The sequence below is a fragment of the Salvia hispanica genome, chromosome 2 (genome assembly GCF_023119035.1).
Source record: "Salvia hispanica cultivar TCC Black 2014 chromosome 2, UniMelb_Shisp_WGS_1.0, whole genome shotgun sequence".
Lineage (NCBI taxonomy): Eukaryota > Viridiplantae > Streptophyta > Magnoliopsida > Lamiales > Lamiaceae > Salvia > Salvia hispanica.
The window spans coordinates 20044828-20070540 of record NC_062966.1 but is presented as its reverse complement, the minus strand read 5'-3'; the positions used below and the strand labels follow the sequence as shown (position 1 = coordinate 20070540).

Genomic DNA, 25713 nt, shown 5'->3' with positions numbered 1-25713 from the left:
ATTCTTGGAAATAGATTCTATGTCGACCTTTTTTTTCAACCAGTCTAAATTAAATTCCAAGTAATGACCAAATGGCGTCATACTCCTTAGTCTTAATTAATGTAGACTTCGAAACATGCGACATTTTTAGACCATGACTTTACCATATTATAAAGTAATCTATGTTTAAATTAATTTTCTAATCCAATAAATATTCAAAATAAGAATAAAAAATTCCTTCGATTTGAAATTGATAGTTGCCATACGTATAATAATTAAGTATGATTTTTTTTTTCCTTTTTTTATTGTGACATTAATTAGCACAAATGTATATACTGCTAGCTCCAAAATAGGGGCGGACAAATCACATTTATAAAGATGGAGTCAGTTGGAAATTGCTCTACTTTTATTCATGCTATTATATTAACAAAATAAGTATATTACATCAAATCGAAAGCGGATAAATCAATTGGACTAGTATCAGAACAATTTTGAAAAATATAACCTTATTTATTTATTTGACAGGGGTGTATGGCGACTTGATAACAAAAAGAAAAGTACTCCCACGACTCATATATCGGATTCAATAAATATGTCCAAAGAAAAAAAGACCAATTTTTTTTGTTTTATCACGTGCAAATGTACTTACTCAAATTAAGTGGATTGAGTCGGGGGAGTGTGAAGATTTGTTAATTTTCCAACATAGGTTAAAAATATTTAAAAATAATAGTGAGAAGACAATTAGTAGTACAAAATAGTTTCATCATTTGAGGCAAAAGAGCCAAAACGAGTCGAATGTAGGAGTACTCAATAATTCAATACACACTTACATGGGCAAATTTTCGTTGTCCTGATAAAAAAGTATTCCCAAATCTACAACTTTTTTCTTGATGATTGTCAATCATAGCAATTAAATTTGGTGACAAAAATATGTATATATTTAACAAAGTTTATTGATGTCATTATCACGATCTATGGTGAGTCAATTAAAGCACCTCCATTTGCACTTTTGGATTTAGGGAAACACTGATATTATAACAGAGTTTAAGTTTACTACTGTCTAAGTAGTTCTAGATATTCGGATAAAATGAATATATTAAAAACCGCCGCCTTTTTTGCCTATAAGGTAACTCTTTTTGACAATGAGCAACTTCACTCCCAATTGATTTTACAGATATATGCTATACTCACCTTTGCCAATTGCCAGTATGTTTTCTGCTTAAATGATAGCTATCTGTGACGGCATTATTTATATTATTATTATTATTATTATTATTGATATTTTTTTAATTTATTATTAGACATATTCATTATAACTCAGTGATTTTTCCTTATACTGATTTGTAGATATCTTAAAGTAGGGGCATAACCTGGATTTTATTGAAGGGGCAAAAATATGGAGTAATATATAAGAAAAATTTATGTATTTGAGGAGGGGCATTTAGTGTGGTTGGAGTGTATAAACAATATATACATATATAAATATATAAGGTATGAAAGAGGTGAGGAGGGGCAATTGTCCCAGCTGCGGAGCCCCGATCTCGAAGGGTGAGATAGTTAGTCCAAGGATTTAATATTGTTTCGTACGCAAAGACAATAATCGATCTTCTAACCATTTGATTAAAGATGAACGGTCTCATGTGAGTTAACCATACCTCATTTGTTATTACATTATTAATTTAATTTGACCAAGCCGATCATTAGCTCACTTAAAAATTTATTAGTCCATTTGTCCTAAGATGGTTGCGTCACTTTATTGAATGCTACTTCATGGTTTAGGTGTAATTATTGAGTTTAGTAAAATAGAGACAAAAATAATTAAATGTTCTAATAAAATGAGAGAAAAGGAATAGAAATGATCATTTTAGTTGAGATAAATCGAAAAGAGAATGGTAACCATTTTAAATGATACGGATTACGGAGTGAGTATTTATAAAAAAAAGGTTCCGTAATAATCACTTGCATTAATCAGTTAATGTGGGCCCAATATAATTCGTGATTGAAGCTCAATCTATTTTATATCGAGGAACTTGGTTAGACTGGTGATTTTATTGAGATCCACCGGAAAATGGCTGCGCCGCCAGATACTCTCATCTGTAAACGTGGTTAGAGAGATTTGTTGAACATGTAAAAGGCAAATTGCATGCTAAAGCCTAATCTATTTATGGTTAATTAAGTTCATTACCAAATCTGGCAATTCATTAACTTCGTCGCTTCCTCATATTTACTCCATTTAATATTTATCGATTTTTTCGACTTTGATTGCTACTTTACTATCTTCTCTTTCTCTTTTAAAATAATTGGATCCAGATGGTCTAAATTATTCTTTTACGAAAATTATTACTATGCAAGACTAAATCTATATACATACATAAGTGTAGTAGTTTTTAGTTTGGAAAATCGACTAAAAATGTTATTGAAATCCCGGTTTACTATTTAATCTTAGATAAGGATCATATTAATTTTTTATTAAGGTAAAATGCGCTAAACAACCAATAAATGGTGACCGTCAATTCCAAAATAGAGCAAAAAAATCCATAAAACAATTAATTATCAAGACATTATTAGTTCAAATCTGTCTAGCTAGCTTGTTCATCTAAGTATCTCATAACATTGCTTCAACATATAGTCAGGATCAGAATAAATATTTTGTTTTATTTTCGATCGCTCACCCATCCACTAGTATTTATTATAGAGAGAATATCTTTTTTAGTCCAATCCACAAAAGATCATTTTAGGTCCTAACTCGAAAATATCATTTCAGGCCCATCAACTATGGGTTAATATCATTTAAATACATGAATTTCCAGTTTTTTCTGATTTTACAAGTAACTAACTAATTTCTTAAGGGTATATATTTTAATAAACTTATCATATACTTTCATATTTTTTATAAATATCTTTTATAATATATTTATGATCTAATTTAAATATATGACACCTTCAATATTGGTCATTGTGACATGGTAAATTGTTTCTTTCAATTTTTATATTAAAGAATTTAAAATTGAATAAAAAACTTTTCTTTAATAATAAAAAATTTAATAAGGATCTTTTCTTGCATGTCACTTAATTAATAAGTGATAATATTGAAGGTCAAATTATATTTAGAAAATTCGTCAAAAATATATTGTAAAGGTATTTATAAAAAATATGAGTATATGATAAGTTTATTAAAAATATATACCCTTTAAGTATCAAGTATTTTTGTCCAAAAACTTGGAAATAGTTAAAAGTATCAAAATGATATTAACCCATATTGAGGACCGAAATGATATTTTCAAATCACTTGATATAAAATGATATTTCAAGAAATCAGTAAACAAAAAGATGTTCCTCCTTATCATATCATTACTTTTGGCATGCCGCATGGGTCACTTTTCCTTATTTTTTCATTTGGAATTATTCATATTTCCAACCAATTAATTAACACAATGTTTATAATTATCCGTTCAACGCAAGACTAGTACATATTCAGAACAACTAGATAGACCGATAACGGTAAGGCTTTTGGAAAATTATAATAGTAGTATGATAGTAGTAATTATTAGGCAAAATATATACACCTATAACACACACACATATATATAATGTACAAATATATAGGGTGTATTCATGTCCATATGCTAAATATTTCTCTAAATACAAAACCAATTTTAGTTTAGTTGATTTGGTCCATCTAATGGCCTATATAACTATCAAATGTATTTAATTAAAATATTTAAAAATATTGAAAAGGTCATTTTGGGAAGTCACAATGTAATTGATTATTTAATTTCTTTAATTTCCTCCCTCTAATATAGTAGTACTGTTCCGTAAAATTGGGATTTACATATCAGTAACCTTTTCAAATCTATTTTCTCGAACATTTCTTAAATTTCGCAACGAATTAGATATGACAATATTTGATGGATCGGAGGAGTACAACAACATTGTTTCTTAGAATTTGAAACCAAAACCAGTATTCATATATCAAGTAGAACTAGGTTCGTGCAAATGCAAAAAATGAAGTCCACATTAAAATAAAGTTTCATCTTAACATTAGTTTATTCAGAAACACGTGCTTGTCTGGTTCTGACTTCTGACAAGGAGTCATGTGCAAACACTATATCATCATTTATGACTTCTAGAATACGAGATTATATAATAAATTAAATATCTAATAAAAAGTGAATTGAAATTTAGAGTGTCAATATTGGAACAGACACGCCACATTCATAAAAAATCTTGTCCGCCTAATTATTACAGCTATAAAAGCTTGTCTAGTCACAATAACTAGATTGGGAAAAATACGAAAAATGATATATCGCCGTATCGTATGAAAAATATCGAAAAATTATCGAATTTTCGATATATCGAAATTTTCGATATGATCGATATCATATCGAAAATTTTCGATACGATAACGATATGAATTTCCTTATATCGCGATATATCGTTTATATCGAAAATACGATATATATCGAAAATTTTCGATATATCGATATTTTCGATATATATCGCTATTATATTTTCGATATATACCGATATATATCGAAATTTTCGATATATATCGATATTTAACGATATATCGACTTCGATACGATATATCGAAATATCGATACGATAACGATATGAAATTTTTTTTATCAAAAGTTCGATATATCGAAATTCAATATATCGAAACTTTCGATACGATAACGATATGAAATTCTTTCATATCGATATTTTCGATACGATACACGATACAACATTTTCGATACGATATATCGTATCGACCCACCCCTAACAATAATGTCACGCCACAACCTCATTTTACATTTTTTTAATTATTAGCATATTTTAATTGGACTTGACCAAAATTTGAGAAAAAATAGAAATTTGAGATTGAAATTTTAATAATAAAAATAAATTGGGAATAGGTATTTTCTAGAAATAAATTAAAAAATTAAAAAAATTCGAAGGATCATCGCCGCAGTGGCTTGCAATTGACCGCCACGGTGCCCAACACGACGCCGATACCGCGCTCTTCCCCGCCGTTCGTCCTCGGGATGAATAGGCCTGGGACGCTACTATGGACACTCTTAGTACTCCCCTATTCTATAATAGTTAAGGCATTTCTTTTTGAAACAAAATTAAGAAAAAGGTGTGTAATGTATATTAAATAAAAAGATGGAGTAATAGAGTATGAGAGGAAAAAGTAGAGAAAATAAAACAAGAGATGAGAAACTAAGAGTGGGAAAATATGTTATACTTTTTACTAAAGAAATAAACAATTTACTACATGGAACCCCAAAAATTAAAAAAATGATACTATTACTATAGAGCGGGGGAGTATATAATTTAAAATTTTTGGTTCGTAAATTAAAAAAAAAATCTAATATGGAGTATTCAATATTTTTTATAATATATTAAATTTCAATTATTTTTATAATATGTAGTACTACTTAGGGGGAGCAACAAAAAAAAACCAAACCCAACCAACCAAATAAAAAATTTTGAAATTCGGTTATGTTGTTTTGGTTTCTGGTTCGGTTCGATTTTGAAAATAAAAAAATTTAGTTTTTTCGGTTCGATTCGTTAGGCAAAAAAAATTGAAAAACCGAAAAATCGAATTATCATACTTTCTTAATTTTAATACCTATATTATATATATAAATAATATACTATATTTTTTTAATATATTTTATGTAATACTATATATTATTATTATTATTATTATTAATTTTTCATATTATGTTTATATTTTTTATTAGTGGTATATAGTATAAAATCAAAACTAAAATTGGTTTGTATTTTGAGAATATTTAGCATATGGACATGAATACCCTATATAATAATACCGATATGCTCCTATCCAGGGTGATTGTTGACTAAAACTTTAATTCTAACTACAACTAATTTAAAGGGCCCTAGAATTTTAGAAACGGGTTATTTCTTGGGTTTTTAATTTTCATTTTTATTAATAAAATAAAAAAAAAGATAAAAAAACTCCAAATTAGAGTTTTGGTGAAAAAGTCAATATAGTGTTTGAAAATATCAAAAAGCTTTAAGTCAAAACTTTTTAAAGTTAACTCATTCATATTGATATTAAATGTATTTAGGCTATTTTTTAGGAGTTTACATTTTATTTTTTTGAAAAAAAAAAAATTAAATTTTTTAAATTTTCGCGAAATATGTTAGGGTATGTTAACCTTAGAAAATTTTCTTTAATTTGATATATTTTATAGAATTTAAAGTTTTGGGATTTCAAAAGTTATTATAAATAAACGTAGTTAATTGCTTTAAAACCCGGTTTGGTATTTTTTGGTTTAAATTTTTTGGGCTTATTGGCGTTTTTTTGATCGTATTTTGGGGTTGGAAAACTAGCCCTAATTTGAAATTAATAACTATTATTTAGTTGTAGTTAGCAAATTTAAATTATGAGTTAGCAATATAATCCTCCCCTATCACGATAATTAAATATGATAATACCGATATGGGCCTATAAGGATATAAAATTAACATAAGTTTTAATAACACGGTTATTGGCGGAAATATAGGAATTGTCCCAAAAAATCATCTTACGTAAATATTCTTTATGATAAATTTTTAATTACTAAATGGCCCAATTTTTACTGCGTGGGAAATTCTGATACATTCCATCAACAAAAAAAGGGCAAATAAAACAATAATGGAGTTATGGGGGGAGCATGTTATTAGTCCACTTATGTATGATGCGACAAGATAAATATAAGAATTTTGTGATACAGAAATTCAAAACTTACGGTTAAAAAAACCTAAGGACCCTATCTATGAATCAAAAATTCAATTTTACCAAAAAAAATAGTAAAAGATCAATTTCAAGAAAATAACGACAACATTTGTATCTCAGGTGAGCATTGTTGAATGGAAAGCCTCACAACTAACTATACACTTATTTAGTCCATATGTTTGACTGTTTTGCACCAAAAATCATTACATAAGGCGGCCACATAAACAAATTCATTAAAATCTTTAATTAATCAAAACAATAGCATTCCTTTCAATATTTGAGTGCCTATATATACCACAATTCCTAAAGATAAAAATCGAACACACCTAAATGCAAAAATTTGAATCATTAGCCACAATGATTCGAATTGTTCCAAAATCTTCCCTACTAAACTACGTCGTTCAATTCAGCATTCATATGCAATGGGTGTTGGATTGTCTTCTTCGCCTATCCTTTTTCCAACATTCAAATGCCATATTATTGCCTGAATATTTCGATGATTTTAACGTTGCATGCTATAAAGAGATCGTTGGGAGCTGCGACGAACCGGGGGAGTGTGCGATTTGTCTGTGTCGGATCGATGGAGACGACGAGGTTCGGGAGCTGAGATGCGACCATTTTTTTCATAGGGGCTGTTTGGATAGGTGGTTGGGGTACGGCCACTTTTCGTGCCCGGTGTGTCGGAATAAACTGAAAGCGCCGCTCGTGGCAGAGCACCACCGTGAGGTGGTGTTCATCGACTTTTGCGATCCCGGGTATGGTGACCGGGACCGGTGGTGGCTGCGGTGAGGTGGCTGATGGTGGTTAATTAATTATAGTAATTAATAATAAATTGAGAGACAAGTGATGTAATTTTCTTGATTCCTCTCTATTGTATTTCTCGTGTTGGTATCTTGTGTTGTACTACTAGTATTTTAGTGACATGTACAGTATAATATCAATATTCTAACGATGTCCAGTTCGATGAATTAGACAAGTTTGTGTGTTATAAATGGTTTTTAGTTGTGTAAATAAAGCATAGTAATAGTTAATCTTGATATAGTCATGACTTATAATATATTTATACAAGAAATCACGGAGCAATTCAACCTCAAGAGATAAGCAATCAAACACCTAATTTGTGTGTATGTAATATTGTACTGTGTCCTTGCCTATTTGTGGAAAAGATTGAATTCATGGCCATCATATCATGCTATTCAAAGTTCATGATCCATACATTTAAAGAGCAACATCATTAAGAGCGCATTTGGTTAGCCACAAAAAAAATATGCATTGATTCCGTAAAATTAAAACCACACAAATTATACATCGTCTAAGCAAACTAAAAATAGACACTAATATCATAACCATCAAAGTTAATGACAACGATCGTCTCATACAACAATTATACGTCCATTTGTGGGCCAGGAAGACAACAAATTGGACATGGCTGAGGGGCACAAGGGCAATTAGTCATTTGACCCGACGCGTTAACCATCAATTACTGCATCAGATGCTCGGGCCGAGGCAAAATACACGGGCCATGCAGCAATGTCCTTTTACAAATCCCTAACTCTTAATTTCTTCAAAATCAAACGCGCTCTCTTATACTCCCTCCGTCCCACTAAATATGCAACATTTGCTTTTCGGTATAGGATTTTATGTGGTGTTGTTTTGTGAGTTAATGAAGAGAGAGTAAAGTAAGAGAGAAGAAAAAGAAGAGAGGGTATTGTTTCTATTTTTAGAAACGTTTCATTTTTAGTGGGACAGACCAAAAAGGAAAACGTTTCATTTCTAATAGGGCAAAGGGAGTATATTCTTTTATAATTTTGAATTACTGTTTGAAGTTTGAGAGAGAGAGAGAGAGAGGAGAGATGCATACTTCATTAAATATTCGTAATTATGTATACTCATAGAAGTTCATTTTAGAGTTTAAATTTTGCTACTCTAAAGCCGAATAGCTTTTCTAAAGGACGAACATATTCAAACCTAGACAGCTAAACTACATGTAGTAGCATCGCAGCCAATTATCGAAACCAATTTATATATATATAAGAAAATTGTCATGCTTATCACATTTTTATCATTTACTCCACAATTTAAGATAGCGGGAGATTTATTAATTAGGTCATTTCATACAAGTGATACATCTTGTCAAATTTTCTTTACTAGCGAGTATGCTTCTTCTAAACATAACATAAAATGAATAGTGATGGTGTTGAAGTTGATGAATCGTCGCCAAAAACGAAGTTCAGTTTAAATTTGATGGAATTGCAATTGTTGTGATTTTAATTAAAAATAAATAAATAAAATAAATAGTTTAGGGGTCTAGCTATGTGATAGTATGTGATACTATTGATACGAGCATTAGTATCAAAACGGCGGGTATTTATTTATAAATTTCAAGTTTTCAACTTCGCAATAAGTGACATTTATTTTATGTTTTTTTTCCTCCAAAAAAAGGCACAAGATACATTTATTTGGCCCGCGCGAATTATAAAATATTTATGACTAAGCGCTATTTGGCTCAGTAAATAATTTGATAGAAAAAAAAAATAGAAAATCTCTATAGAATTATATGCATATTATCTTCATAAGGGGGATCTATTTGTAAGTATTTATTTCTCTACCATTAATTATTTTCCAGTTCCACCATGGAGAATACATATGTTGCTAGCCGTATACATATTATAATCCACTAATCCTATGAGCAAGAATTCCTTTAATTAATGTGCATAGGTCCCGAATATATGTGTGTACATTAATTAATTAATTAATGGTCCTATATCAATTAACTAAAGCTCATGTATAATTTAGTTCAGGCATCTTTCAGCAAGATTAGCTACCTTTATCTTTCATGAAGGTATAAAAACCATTTTCTATTTATTTTTTATTTATCTTTTCAAAATTATCATTAATACTTTTTGGATTATATTTGTTAATATGGTTACAGCTAAGAAATTTGGTTAAAACATTGATTTGGCAATATACAATAGGCCGTGAGACGGAATTTCATTAATTAATTTTATATTTAAATTATAGTAGTAACATCCACAAAAATACGAATTAATGAATTGAGGGAGTCTTTCAGCAAGACATACTTGCACGTCTAAGGTATCTTTCGTGAAGATTTCAAAAACCATTTTCCTTTTTCATTTTTTTTCAAATTTTGACGTCGGAACATATGCATGTATGATATCGTTGGAATCCTTATAAAATTATCTTTAATTTGATATATGTTATATGAATTTAACGTTTTGGGATTTCTTTTAAAAGTTAGTTATAACTAAACATGTAGTTAAATGACATTAACACCCCTATTGATATTTTATGGAATTAATCTTATGGCTTTATTGACGTTTTTTGTTGATCGTATTGACATTTCGTGGTTGATGATCTAAGCCCTTAATTTAAATATCTAATGGCTATTATTTAGTTGTAGTTAGCAATTAGGTATTGAGTTAGCAATATAACACTCCCCGCCTTTCCAAAATCTTTAATTTGTCAACATAAAGAGTTTTCCAAATATGTTGGCCAACACGATTTACATAAGTTCCCACGTGAAATTATTTAATCAACCGTGTATATAAAAATTGAATATACGAATAAACGTTTTTTCGTAGTAAGTTCTAAATGTGCTTCTTGAAATATATAAATGATGATGTTTTTTATTAAAATTTTCTATGTAATAATAGTAGGAGTATCTATTATCTACTACTACTACTACTAAGTACTACTAACATATAGTATTATGGATCACGAAAGGAATAACGTTGGAGTACTAATTTCGTCCTCCTACTAATGTATGGGGAAAATATAATTATGATTTTAATAAATAATTTATCAACGATTTTAATAGAGTAGATACATTATTGTGATTTGATGTATATCTCAATCATTGCCATATGTTGAAGTCAAGTCCATGTCACAGACAAATTTGCAGAGTACTCCGCATTTTACACATCCATTAATTGGTATTGCATTCCATGTCAGAAAATATGACAAAAGATATTCAAAATGCATATACACATTCGACGTGAAATAGAGACAGTAATAATCTATCACCATCAAATTTGCGAAAAGATAATGTCATTATACATTCAAACAGTAATAATCTATCACCATCAAATTTGCGAAAAGATAATGTCATTATACATTCAAACTCCTAATTAATAATAGAATGAACTACAGCCCGATTTATCGGTTTATCTCGCCAATAGTCCATGGACTTAAAAAATATCTACAGCAGTTCCTGAACTAATGGTTTATTTCAAAATCGGTCCTTTTGGCATTTTTCCACCTGAAAATGCGCTTGTGGGCTACTAGAAAATTTCGTCTTTTCGTATTTTTTACTTTTTCAATATGATATTATTTCAATGATGTACTTAATCTGATATTATTTCAAAATTATCTTCTTCATACCTTTGTCATCTTCACTTGTTTCTTTATTTCAATATTAGATTTAATTTTATAAAATTAAATTTAAAATAAAATTTTTAAATATCAATAAATTATTTTTAATTAAAATTATTAATTTATGAATTATAAAAGAGTTTTGTGTGAGCTGGCTGCATAATTTTATTTCTATATATGTAGATGTGAGTCGAGAAAGAATACATAAATTTAGTATGAGTAAGAGATGAGTAGTGTTAATGGATCGTGAGGTCCACATTATTAATACTCCATATTCAAATGATTAAACTTTCCAAATTTAAAAAGTAGTCTAATTTTAATAGACGGTCCAAATGACAAAACTTGTATATTTTTTGTGGACAAAATGAGTATCATTTTCGCAAAACAACGTCGGAAAAGAAACTTCTCACTTATAATGGGACGGAGGGAGTATTTAATTTGTATCTTTAAAGCGTCAATCTATTAATTAGACTAGATAAGGTATTTCTAATCAAAGAAAAAGAAAAACAAGACAAAGTAAAAAAAATTGAATCACGGTATCAGATTAGGATATTCGTAATGTATTGTCATCTAAGAAGATTAAAAAAGAAAATGTAAAATAAAAATACACAAAATTGTTGTCCACGATATTTGATTATTTTCATACAGCACTCAAAATTTCGAATAAAAAAGAAGCACTCATTCACACTGGCATACATGTAGCTTTTGAAGCCTTGAACAATAATCATATTCCTCGTTGCCTCAAAACTAACCCAACAGCATTTTGTTGAGGCTTGTTTAAACTCTGCATACCAAATTGAAACTGTAATAAGTCACGGGAACAATGAAATGAAAAAAATAAAAAAGTTTAACAGAGTTGATAGATTTAAGTGGGACCTGAAAAAGATGCTGGAAGTATGGTTTATCACTCTCACCCAACTTTACTAAGGATTCAACGAGATAGTTAACCAAATTAATCTGTGAGAACATGTAGAAGATTAAGTTAGCTTGATGCATTTTGTATTTTGTATTTTGCACTTTGCACAGTATATGGTTTACCTCATTTAGGGGATCAGCACTACAAAGAAGTTCATCTTCGTCGTCATCATCTTCTTCGTCCTAAACCAAGCAGAAACCGTGGATTTTCAGTAAGTGTCATGGTTTGGAAAAACTGTGAAAGGTCAGCAGGAGAAAACCTTATTGAAAACTTTCGCCATGGCATCTAAATATTCATAACTAGGTCTGCTATGTGATGTAGCAGCAGCTGAATATAAGAAATTCTCCTTGTTACTAACATCACCACTCTCATCTCCATTCTGAGCTTCTTCCCAATCACTATCCTGTGAAATGAATTGACACAAGTTTTATGACTCCAGCCTGTAGTCATGGAGTTTATGATAGCAATGTTTAAAAGGATTCTAGGTACCTCATCATCTCCATCTACTTGTTCTTGAACTTCCAATATAGCATCCGCCAATAAAGCCAGAATCTACCGTGCCAGGAAACAGTATGAGAACGTAATACCAAATAAAAAAAAAACTTTGTTCACGACAAACATCCATCCATAGAAAAGTTATGAGGAGCTACTATTCAGGAATCAGAGAGCAATTTTTAAAATGAGGGATTTATCAATTACTATACCTTAGCAGGTAGTGGCATCACGGTCCATTGATCTGGCACAACCTTAGATCGTGACCGGGTGGTTATTCCTGCCTGAGACTATATTTTCACAAAGATTAGTTAAATGAAAGGTGATTGATATATGTGTTGATGGAATGAGAAGTGAAATTCAACCTTGATCAGATAGCCTTGAACGTTGACATTCCCCAATTCAGTATGCCTTGTCAAGAGTAACAAAGCTAAAGCAGTGGTTGTTACTTTAATTTGGTAGGATCCTTGAACTTCCCCTGGATTAGATAATCAACATTTGACAGGATACATCATTAGCCAGTTGTTTCATATAGCTAATCACCAACAATAAGACCACACTTAAGAATCAGCACTAACACTATTTACCTTGTTGCTTGGTCCATTCACACATAAGATACACAAAGGAATTTCGATGACCTTCCGCTGGGACTGAAACCAGCAAGTCAATGAATTGTTCTACATGAGGTGCACTCATGTGAACCTGCATCAGAAAAAATTAATCCTAAACTGTTAAATAAGTTTTATCAAACAAGTCAGAAATAAGAAGCCACTGCACAACTAAACACTAATAATTGACCACAATGTTTAATGTCTTATCAATTGTATTAAAGCAAACAAATAGTTGCAGTTTATTATGGTTGGAAGCTTCAACAATAGAATGGCCCAAGCATGAATTTTAAAAAACGTGTCCAGGAAAGGAAAGTACAATCAAGACAAGAGTATCAACAGAAGCAAATATTACAACTTTAACTTTCATGTTTCTAGATCCACCTTCGTAATGATTCAATTGCTCTTGATTAAGAGCAAAAATCAAGTTTTTCTGTCTCAAAATAATTATTAAAAAGCCATGTAAGTAAATGGCACAGATCTAAGCTTGCCAGATCATTCCCAGAGAAATCTGTGAAATACAAATTTGAAGCTTACCAATCTAGCAAATATGAGAAGCAATGAGCTTTTCAGTCCTGCAAGTTGAGACGATTGCATGCGTCTGACAAGTGCGATCACGAGATCTCGAATATGATGAGCCATTTGGGTAGGCAGATGTAAAATGAGTTGTAAGATATAGCTACCAACAAAAAGTGATCCTGAGCTTTCCAAATCAGGGTCTAGAAGCCTGCATAAAAAACCATGATGCTGGCAGTAGATTAGTTCTATACCATGATCCACACTAAAAACAAAATTGAAAAAGAACTAAGATCTAGATGAATTAATCACCTTGAGACTACATCAAGTAAACTTTTCATAATGAATCCAGGATCACCACACCAAGCAAGCATATCTTGTTTCCCACCAGCCACAAGAGCAGCCAAGCACTGGGTTGCATTCTGATACAAACATTACTGCTATTATTTTACTATTCAAGCCGTCAAAAGTGCCAGATAGCATGATCAGTTGTAGGAACTTTAATCAAGAGAAAGGACTGGTAACCTGCATCTCACTGTGGTCATTAGTTTGTAGGACTATGCTAACAACAGATTCGAAGGAAACTTGATATGCTGCTTTTACCACGTCAATAGGAGCATTCTGAACAAAAAGAACCAAATATCAGAACTATTCTTGCCATCACATGTGGCAGCCTATTAAAATATATTTGACTTGATTTACAGTAGAGTTACCTTCACTAACATTGTAACAAGATCCAAAGAACCAGCAACTAAACCTTCCGGTTGTTGTTGCGGCTGAGAAATGAAAACAATATATTAAGAAAAATAAGGCCAACTGAGCACTATATAATTCACTTGTGTTACATATGATTGAAAGATGCATACGTTACTGAGGATTGGTCCAACATATGGTAAAATTCGAGATACCAGAGGATGTATACATCCAGGCGAATTTTTAATAGCCTGAAAGGACAGGAAATAGGAAGGAAGATTTAAACAAAATTCAGAAGGCATATTGGACATAATTTTTATTTATTAATCATAAACATATTGATTTAGTATGCATAGCATATTGGATTCACTAAAACAGTATAACCACAAACATAATTGAAATATTTACCTCCAAAACCTCAAGAGCATCAATACCGATAAAAGGATCAGAAACGTAAGAAGCCCACATGTTAAGGATAATAGGAGAGATAACTGGCTCTATTGAGGCTGAAATTTCATGACCTACAAGACCAGACCAGACCAGACCAGACCAGACCTCAGTTCTTAATGAATGAGAACAAAGTTAGAAGATGTCCTAGGCACACATGCTAAAAACTAGCTCATCATAAATACTCCCTCCGTTCCATCGTAGTGGGGCCATTTCTTTCCGGCACGGAGATTAAGAAAAAATGTGTTAAGTGGGTTAAGTAAAGGAAGAATAAAGTAGGAAATGAAAAAGGTAGAGAGATAAAGAGAGAATAAAGTAAGAGAGAGTAAAAGTAAGTGAGAAGAAATGTGTTGACTTTTACTAAAAAGGGAAATGACTCCACTACTATGGAATGTACCAAAATGGCAAAATGACTCACTACTATGGAACGGAGGGAGTATGAATTTATTCCATTATAACTTACCAGCTTTAATTGCTGCTTGTAAAGTTTCCAATACTAGGTGCATAGTCTCATCAGTTGCCTACAAAATAGGATACTAATATCAAACTACAAACAATAAGAGAACCATCTGCCTGAAATGTAAGGTGTCGCCGCACATTTTTAAGAAGATCTACAAGTGATGACAATAAATCCAGCGCATGGCTTTGGAAAATTCCTTTGGAAGAATCAGGAAGAAGTTGGGATAGAGCTCGACATGCACCAACTTTCACAGCGGGGGGCCTGTACCAGGGAGTATGAGTAACATACTATAGAATTTTACGTAATGATATATACTAAATCATATCCATACACATCCATGCCAATTGTCTTAATTGCAGCATATAAGAAATGCTCTGTTACTTGGTTGTTCATCTGCACAAATAATGAAACCAAATAAGATCTTTAATGAGAACATGAAAGTGCATTGCTGAGAGGATGAAAGCCAGAAGAGGGTTACATAGTAATACCACAGATGATAGTTTTGCAACAGATGAGAATAACCGGGCATGAAGAAAGGGGTAATCATGCACGCCTGTGTAGGTATCCAGCAAATTTCAGTCGTAAGTAAAAGCATATATGGCCTTACAACATAAAGCCAAATTTTGAAATCCAGAAGTAATATTGCATATGTTTCTAACAGAAATTGTCTCACCTGTTGCCATGTCATCAGTTAGAATCTTCTCTAGCAAGCTTCCAACTTCGGGTGAAGTAACCTAACATAGACCATAAATCATTATAGAATACATGCATACAATACATACCATGAAATAATGTTCATCTCTTCACTATAGGAATATAAAGGACAGACCTCCACTTGAAGCAATTCCTCGGACACAGAAGCTAAAGCAAATAGAGTAGCCTCCCTTAACTGTCATCACATAAAATGTTGAGTTTATAACGAAGACCACACAAACAAATAAGTCAAATGTTGATTTTTGCAAGGTGATAGAGTGCATAAAAAATAGAAACAAAGAAAATTGAAAAAAGAAGCTCCTGTCTTAGTTAATAATATGATGATTCCCCTAGTCATGGTACGCACTATATTCAACTGATGCAACTGTTCAACTTACTCTCCACCAGCCAGTAATTCCATTATCTTTCTGATGTTGGGACTCGCTTATTCGTCTTTTTATGGAGTCAACTACAGCATCTACTCCATCCATTCCGCAAGAAGTTATTATCTCTTCTAGTAATAGAGCACCTGTAAGAAAAAAAAATTTAAAACACACAATCAATACACTTGGACAAAGAAGATATCAGATTTTGCTATCTAAAACTAGGCTCATGCAATTGTGAAGCCAAGTAAGAAAGAGTAGCATTTTAGACAACAAAATGAATAGAAGGGCTCAGTAGATTCAGTAGGTTGAAAGGCTGTGAGCTACAGAGAAAGTAGTGATCTGACTGCCTCTAGAGTCCCAGAAACCATTTACCTGATACACGACAACTATAAGTATTGTCATCCTCATCAGCAACATACATGTTAGCATCCACCGACCAAATATGAACCTACATCCAAACCACGCATGGAAAGGATTATGAGAAGTAAAAAAAGGGAAAATAAACGACTTAATAAGTTGATCATTGAAAAGCCAATCTAAATCAAAGTAAAAAACAGATTATGTGCAACATTAGCTCATGTGACTTGCTTTACCTAGAAAACCAAGTGATAACAAATTGCAGAATCAAACTTGTTAACTCAAATTGAATTGAATCTTAAGTGATTTCATCTCTATCACATAATCCCCACATTATATAAGAATATTCCAAAATCTCAAATTATCAGTTCGGTATTTAAGTCTCCAAACTAAACATATGCTGTATCAATTATTGTAAAGTGAAAAAAATAAACTATGCCAAAAAGGAAAAGGAAATTGATCAGTTTAGCGAGCCAATAGCCTGAAACTCAGCTACATTATTATAACACCACTTGCTGTGATGTTTTGGGTATAAAGTTTAGGTACATGGCTTTTATCTTCATTCTCCCACCACAAACAACAATAAACATACTGCAATGCTTAGGAGAAGTCAGCATTAATTACATGTCAAGGGTGGTCTAATGACATAAAACATTCTACTACAAAATAAACAAAATGTCATATGAAAACATGGAACTGTAGAATCTATCAGATAGAGAGTACCTGTTGTTCTGTCATCTGTAGGAAACCGATGGTATAATATACCAACTCTTTCACATTGTTCATGATTATCTAATTCAGAAAAAGTAAGATAAATACATCATCATTATTGGATATTGAATGGACAGAATGCCAGAAAAATATTATTTTACTTTATACTCCTAAAAGATGGTTTGAACCATACCTTTACAAATTTTGGGCTTCCAACAACAGTCAGAAAAAATTCAAATAGCTGCGAGACCAAAGACAAAGGAAATGTGTGGTAATAAATACATTTATTTCAGGCCCACCGAGTGAGATGAGGTAACAAAACATATTCAGATATTACATACACTAGCAATTCTTCAAAATTGTCATCTAAAGATAAAACAATATTTTCTCTTTGAAGTTCTTAGAAAGATTTTTCAATTGCAAAAGAAATGACATTTTCCATAGTAAAAGAAACAAAAGGTGACCACTGATCAGCAAAGTAGGCAAAGATGTTTAATACTATCAGGGAAGCAATAGTGTGATATGATACATGATTACATTCCAACAGCCAGTGACTGACTGTTGATTTCTATTTCATCCAATTTCTTCATGCTGAAACTTCACTAGAACTTGAAAAAACGTACTAACCTGGATAACAAAAGACTCAAGACTCTTTTCAGTGCCATCAGAATCGTATCTTCCATCATAGGAATCTTCAACACCTTCAATAGATGATCGCTCGTATACTTTCAAGGATGACACAAATGTTTGCCATAATGGCCCCATAATTACTGAAACATCATCAATCGGCATAATATCAGAAAATGCAAATCATTAATTAAGGTAAGCATAACAATACATCAGCATAACCAATAAATAAGTTCTTATATGGAATTTTATCCAGTACCTACAAAATGAGTTTCCAGTATGGATGGGAAGTTTTGAATAAACTGATTCAAGCACTTTAATACCTGAAAGAAGGTGCCAAGGTGTTTCTAAGCTTAGAAAGCAACAATTAGGCATATCCCTCCGTCCCCTAAAAATAGAAACTCTTTCCTTTTCGGTCCGTCCCCTAAAAATAGAAACTTTCTATTTAAGGCTCTCTCTTTAATGAGGTGGGACCCATTTTCGACTAACACTATCTCTCTCTTACTTTACCAATTTTGCGTTAAAACACGTTCCATTTCTAAAGTTCCTATTTTTAGGGGACAGAGGGTGTACATGGCATCAAGAAACACAAAACAAAATAACAGCAACCTCCATTCGAGTGCTCCAATCATCAGGATCTTCAGAAGGAACTGGATGTTGCAATATTAATGAGAATTGCTCCATCCAAGGCTGGAGCATCGGTAACATGAAGGCAGTAGTTTCTGTCTAGTTACCAGAAGTCTCATGAAAATGATTAGTCTAGTGACTAGTAATTTAGGTGTATTTAATTATCTTGATATTAACAACCTATAGCTGAATACCTTATAGACTCCACTCATAACCCCCACAATGGAGATACAATTATAAGCTATTGTAATAGCTTTAGACCTCAGAGATTTGTCATATATCTGCATATATAAACCACAGCCAAGTTAGAAATAATCTGAAATGAACTAGTGCACAAAGAATTTATGGTTTTTCAGTTAAGCAAACAGAATACCATAAAGAAATACAGCAAGCTACACGTTATAGCTAGAGACTACAGAGTGAAATGTATTCCACACTCTATTGTATATATCTTCAGTAGAATTCTCAGAAAATAACAGGTGTGTCAAAAGGAGGCAAGCAAACAGAATATCATAAAGAAATACAGCAAGCTACACGTTATAGCTAGAGACTGGAGAGTGAAATGTATTCATCACTCTATGTTATATATCTTCACTAGAATTCTCAGAAAAAACAACAACTGTGTTGAAAGGAGGCATACACTTGCAGATGGTAAAAAGGTCACTTGAATTTGAAAACCCCTACCATCAAACTAAGTTAAACCTTTTTTTAGCTTAACTTCAGTAGAAGCTGATCTAAGCAAAACTTAATTTAGACTACAATAAGAAAAATGTCATTTACACATTTGATGCAAGCAGTGTGAAATTCTAGTACAACACTTAACATCTATGGTTTACTAAAAACATCAAACAACCTTACCTTTTTTATATTGCAACAGGAAATTTGTAATATGAACATAGCATGTGAGATAACAAGAGGGATTAACCTGCGGAGATGATACAATAGTGTGCAAGCATGGGAACAAAACTGGGATAATTTTTGGAACCATCTTATCATCCATGTCCGACGTAAGAAGAGCCAAGCATCTTAAAGCCCCATGCACTGCAGTAGCTAGTATTAAGCTTATTCCCTCTCAAGAAAATCCAGGGATGTTACAAGGATGAAAGGACTTACCAGCATTAAGTTTAGTCTGGTCACTGATCAAACTTAAAAGGAAGGGTACTAGTTCAGGCCAGTCATCGGGCCAGTCATACTGTGCAATTGTTGATACAGCCACACTTACTGCAGTACAGATCTTCTTATTTGGATCATCTAGTGATGATAAAAGTAGTCCTCGTATAGACGCCTGATAAAATAACAGAGTTAGGGATATACCTTCGAATCAACAATAGCTTGAATACATTCAAAAATTAAATTTTGGACATAGTGAGAACCTTCTCATTGCTTGCAACAGCAGGATTTTCAAAGTCATCCTCGTCCTCATCCCAGTGTTTCTTAATATATTGCTTCAGCAGTACTGCTGCTAGGTAATGGCATGTTAATCCCACAAACGTAAAAGGAAGGGGAAGTGAACCAGAACGTAACACACAAGTGTGTTCATTTATGAAACAAAGCATAAGAAAATGCCATAGAAAATACAGTATATTCCAACATGAAGGATATCTGCCTTAGCCCAAAGGGAAGTTCCCGGTTTGCAGCAACTCTAGCCAAAGCGACGCCATAACCTTTAGTAGACGAACATGTAGAATCAATTTCATCACTCGTATTATACTCAAGGTGAATTAAACAAAACGAGATAGCAAAAATATGCCAGTTCACCAAGCGTGGAACCATTGACTCGATTTCAGCATAAAGTGATCACTTCTCAAATGATTGAATCTCTGTTTAAGATATCCTACGGGAAATAGTTCTATAAGTGAAGTTGACATATCTGCTCTTAGCGTATGAACCAACAACAAACATACTTCATGGGTCAATCCCTCAACACCACAACTAGATTAGTAATCAAGCCTAAAATGTGCGAAATGAAAAAATCATGATAAATTCATCCAAGTCAGGAAACAGTATAATCAATCGAATGCTGAATTATGAAAAGAAGTGTCTGAATCACCAGGCTGAAGCGATGCTTGGTTGAGAGAAGTTTCGGCGAAATTTCGAATTTGATGGTTGGGATCGAGTGAGGCGTTCAAGCAATTGATCAGCCATTGCTGATCTTGATCCATTTGCATATGTGTGTTAGGTTACACTGAGTTGTGTGTGTGTTTGGATGAACGCGGCAAAAAGGGAGGGAGAATTCAATTTGGGGGTTTTGTAATTGTGGGTCTTTTATAGGAGTTAGGGTTTTTGAAAGAAGCCTGCGTTGGTCAAAATAGCTTTCCATTAGTTTTTGTGCTAGCTCATCCATATCTACTATCTAGTCACTCGTTGTAGTAAAAATTTACTCCTGCTATTCAAATTGACAAATAATCTTGAATAAGAATAACACAGTATTCATGCTCTTGTAGATAGCAAGAAATGAGTTTATCATAAATGATACTCTATATAACCCCATCCATTTGTATTAGAATTCTTTCTAGTACAATCAAGTTCATAAATTACTCTTACTACTTAATTTGTAAGACATTCATTTTTTGTTATTGTTGAGATGAGATGAGACATTTCGTGGAATGTACATAGTGTTCATCTCGTGCAGTACTTTTCAATTCATGTATTAAAAAAATTAAAGAACTTTAATTAAGTCAAATTCAGTTTGTCATATACTGTAATTTTTAATATTAAAATGGCATTATGATTTTTTTTTATTTAGCCATCTCCCATGAAATCAATTTGCCTCAATCACGCGATATGTGACAATATAACGTCGTTTTGATAAAAACAGCGTAATGTTGATTAATCTATAAAATGAAATATTATCATAATCGTCTCAAACACAAATACACAATATATCTATCTTCTCTAATTTGCTATATATAAGCTCATTTTATCACTATATTCTTTGTCGTCAACAATCACAATTTGCAAAAAAGGCTTGCTCCAAATCCTCCATCATGTCCAACAACCTAAATGCTTCGCTACAACTTTTCCAAGGACCACTAGCACCGAGTCGAAAATCATATGGTCCGAACCACCTACTTTACTCTGCGACGATGCACCAAAAGCGTTGCCTCTCAGGTGCACTAAGCTATCGACCTCGGGGGCAATGGTTCTCATCCACACACTATCATACGTATGGGGGGCGAGGTGGTAGATTGTAGTGGGTGTGTGGATGAGATGCGAGTAATCTCGTGGCAGATGTCGTTTTTGCGACTCCAGTTGCAGTGGGAGGGATGAAAGTGCAGGTGGAATGAAAAGTGATAGGGTGGAGGAGGCGTAATCTAGAGCAGTGACGCTTGATGAAGTTGATCTCTGCAGGATTTGATGTTTAATTGGAATGAAATTATTTGAATTTTATTTTGATTGGAATGTCAAATTAAATGCGTTTGATCGAGATGACTACATCCAACTTCGATATCGTGCTATTAATTTAATGGGAGCAATCGAAAATATAAAAAGTTTGAGAATTGTAATTGAAACAACAAAAATATACAAATATTATCCATGGAAAGGATGAAATGAATTGTTGAATTTGATGTAAAATTCAGAGTATGAACTTTATTTGGATTCCAATCCTGAAGATGATAGTATTTTTTTCTAATCTAAGTAGGAGTAGTAAATTATAGAGGTAATAAAATAAAAAGATGATTCACGAATCACGATTAACCATGAAGATGACTTATAAGTATAAATTAGTACTGGAACACCTCAAATTAATGGAATTGTTTTTCGCTGTGGTTCAACTAATTAACATAATCAAAGTATCAAAGTGTGTCATCTCAATTTGCTGATAAGTCATGAAAATTAGAAATGATCTGGTATTTACTGAGCAACTGAAGATGAACTTTGTGACCACTAACAAATCTTCAAATATAAGTGCATAACACATGAGTATATGAACATCATCATTTTCTTTCCTTCTTATTTGCAGGAGGATACTTGAATATCCATTTCCACACTTTGTGGGACACCCCCCCTCGCTTCAGCCCCCTATCACTCATCGTAATCCCGCTAGCCCCCCCACAACTCTTCATATTTGCAAATCCCCCCTCCTTCGTCTCCGGCGCCGACAAATCCACCTTCAAATCTATAAACGCCGACTCATCCATGGCGCTGAAATCGCTCTCCTTCGCCGGAAATACGCTCCTATTCGGCAAGCTATACGTCCGATCAAACTGTTCCACACCTCTGAACCCGCTCCGCCGCGGCGCCGCCTCCGAATCGTTGAAGAATCCGAATTGCCTGTCGAGATCGAGGAAGATCCCGCTCGTGACGTCGGAGATTTTAGCGCTCGACAGCGCGCAATCGCTCATCATCTCATCGGCGCCTCCGCCGCCTCTGAAACTGCAGAGCGATCTCGATCGAGAAACCCCCATGGCGTCGGACGCCCAAATCTCGTCGGAAAATTCGCCGCTTCTACCCCGCCCCTTCCTCCTCTTTCGGAACAGGCGCTTGATCCGCCAGAATCCGTTGGTCTTCTTCACCTCGACGCAGCTGCTGGCGCTCCGCCGCAGGAATATGACCTGCTCCGATCTGTCCTCCCGCGCAGGCTTGGGAGGCTGATCGGTCTTGTCGTTCTCGATTAGAAACGAGACCCTCCCGACGCTGCCGACCTCCATGGTGCTGCAGGAGTTGCGGTGCGAGGAGGAGACGTCGGAGCAGGAGCAGGACGAGAGGCGCTGCTCGCCGCATTCCGAGCAGACCAGCTTCACCAGCCTGTCCTTGAGGCAGTGAGCGCATATCCCCACCGACGAAGAACTCGGATGCTTCCTGCACGGCAGCTCCGACGCGGCGGAGTAGTTGAATTCGGGATCGTCGGCGGTGAAAGCCTCAACCGCCGCTTTGCCTTTCTCTCTCATGCTTGGGATTGGATAGGATTATGATCGCGAATCAAGGGATTAGGGATAGATAGAATGATATAGCGTGCAGGCGGGAAGAGTTTTATTTAGAGGGGAGAGGGGCTGTTTGGCGTGACCTTTACGTTTTTCTTTGCGAGAAAACAGTGTTGATTATTAAGAGTGATGGAGAATGCTCACAACTCTCCCTTTCTCTCTCTCACACTCTCTGAGTTGAGTTGAAAAATGAGTACAAAAATGAATCGAGGTTGTCCTATAAATTGCCTCTGATTTGGTGTAGTGCCCAGTGGGGGACGCATCAATCACTTCCCTCTGGTCTGTCAACTCCGTATTAATAATTTCGCAGTTTTTTTTAAATTGTCGGTTCAGATACAACGAAAGATTATACAATAGTCATAGCAATAGATATACTAGCTGATCGAATTGAAGTGAACCTTAATCCCGAAAGGTTCGAAGTTGTTCGACATGGATAAACTCAAGAGACTGAATTTAGGATAGCATTTTTGATTCTCATGGTCGAGGATGGGGTTGGTTGACTCCCGATCTTGTCATCGCCCTTTTTTTCCGGTGTAAGGTGCGCATCCTATACATTTTATGTCTTACTTGAGTAATAGCAAGTGTCATGTACAAAAATTTTTTGGTGCAAGTTGTACTTGGAGTTTAGGACAAAGTGATCTAAATTAATCTCATATGTGGATAATATTGTTCATATATATTTTGCATGTTTTATGTTTCTACTATTCGGTGATTTTATTCATTTTTAGCTAAAAGTAGCATGAATGATTTTATACAAGAATCACAAACTTTTTATTTTAATTAGTGTAGATAAATTGATGGTATGTATGCATAGATCGAAAGTGTGCTAAATTTGTAGGGTCAAAGAGTATGCATGCGATATTATTTTCGTGTATATAAAATACTACACCATATCACTTAACTAACATATGTATATTTGCTTAATGCAATATATAGGTGATATTCCAAAGTAGCATTCCCGTGCCTAATTTTTATAACGTGTACACAATCTTTTACTATATGGTGTGACATATCGATGTGATAGAGGAAAATTCTCTTAGTATTATCGCTTTCCATTTTTTTTCTTTTTCAAAACATCAATTGCCCTTTACGGTTTACAAATAGTAATTTACTGTTGGATTAAATATAAATATAGCCGTTACAATAATTATGTAACGCTTTACCTTTCCTAATAGTCTTTCTTTCCTAATTTAGTGGCATATTCTCCAACAAGTAAATTTGATCGATACTTTACTTTTCTTTTTCCGATTGTTGATTACATTACCGACATAAAATTAAAATCACCATAAACAGTCCACAGACAAGAATGTTACCATAAGAAACAATATGATTAGTGAAGCTTTGATATACTAGTATTTATGTTTTATAAGAAATGTTGAGTTTTCTTTTCCTTTTGAGTTTTCTTTTTCTTCTAAATGTCGAGTCTTTTAATATTTGGGATCCTTTTTCTTTTCTGCCTAAGTCCTTTCCCAATCAACATTTGGACTTTCTTGAATACTCGAATTTTAAATTTTCAAATCACAAACGAGGGAGTATATAAAAAGCAACTTTACAAAAAATACAAATAAAATTGACATTAATGAGTATTTTGATAAATTTAGTGGGCATGAATGAGCGCATGCACAATAGAAATTAGGACATGATTGTCGGTCACACACGCCGCAGGCATGCTCGATCTCACATAAATAATTGGTTGTATTTTCCAAATGTAAAATAAACAATTAAGTCTAGTTTACTCGTTGTAACAATGATTATGTTTGATGATAATGTTGGTTTATGCCCGAATTTGACAGTAGGGCAACAATTTGGATGTCCATAGCTAGTTGCAATTATTACAAAACATTCATCGCTTAAAGCTATGTTTGATGATTCCAACTATTACATGTTACCAACACTTTGATTAACTGTTCCACCATAACAGCCGTACAAAACATGCATGTGTTGTGTATTTTACATGTCAAGCTCTCATAGAATAATAATTATCAATATCAAATTTGGTATAGAATCTGTCTTTGAATAACTAATTAAAATTTTTTGGATGATTAGCAGTACAAAAAATGGTTTTAGTTACAGGATATATTTAAAGTATGGTAACAAGTTGATGGAATATAATTTTGAACCATGAAGAATAATAAATCGGATTCAATTATT

General features: G+C 33.2%; 2 protein-coding genes across 2 annotated transcripts; both read right to left on the bottom strand.

Moving 5' to 3' along the window:
• Positions 1–11621: 11621 nt before the first annotated feature.
• LOC125208537 (importin-9) lies at positions 11622–20898 on the bottom strand. Its single transcript, XM_048108173.1, has 33 exons — positions 20688–20898; positions 20240–20301; positions 20011–20103; positions 19751–19922; positions 19563–19678; positions 18832–18918; positions 18620–18736; positions 18270–18333; positions 18011–18153; positions 17577–17624; positions 17396–17464; positions 16688–16763; positions 16328–16458; positions 16066–16125; positions 15910–15970; positions 15725–15789; positions 15568–15629; positions 15374–15497; positions 15240–15297; positions 14738–14850; positions 14503–14580; positions 14350–14412; positions 14162–14257; positions 13949–14058; positions 13658–13847; positions 13100–13214; positions 12878–12990; positions 12725–12802; positions 12510–12572; positions 12280–12423; positions 12143–12202; positions 11981–12061; positions 11622–11888 (listed from the first exon to the last, which is right to left on the bottom strand). Exons 1-33 carry the CDS (start codon positions 20803–20805, stop codon positions 11829–11831), a joined length of 3090 nt encoding a protein of 1029 aa, XP_047964130.1. The 5' UTR covers positions 20806–20898; the 3' UTR covers positions 11622–11828.
• Positions 20899–22432: 1534 nt separating this feature from the next.
• Positions 22433–23738, bottom strand: LOC125204736. The gene has a single exon (XM_048103448.1). It carries the CDS (start codon positions 23527–23529, stop codon positions 22576–22578), a length of 954 nt encoding a protein of 317 aa, XP_047959405.1. The 5' UTR covers positions 23530–23738; the 3' UTR covers positions 22433–22575.
• Between the last annotated feature and the right edge of the window lie 1975 nt (positions 23739–25713).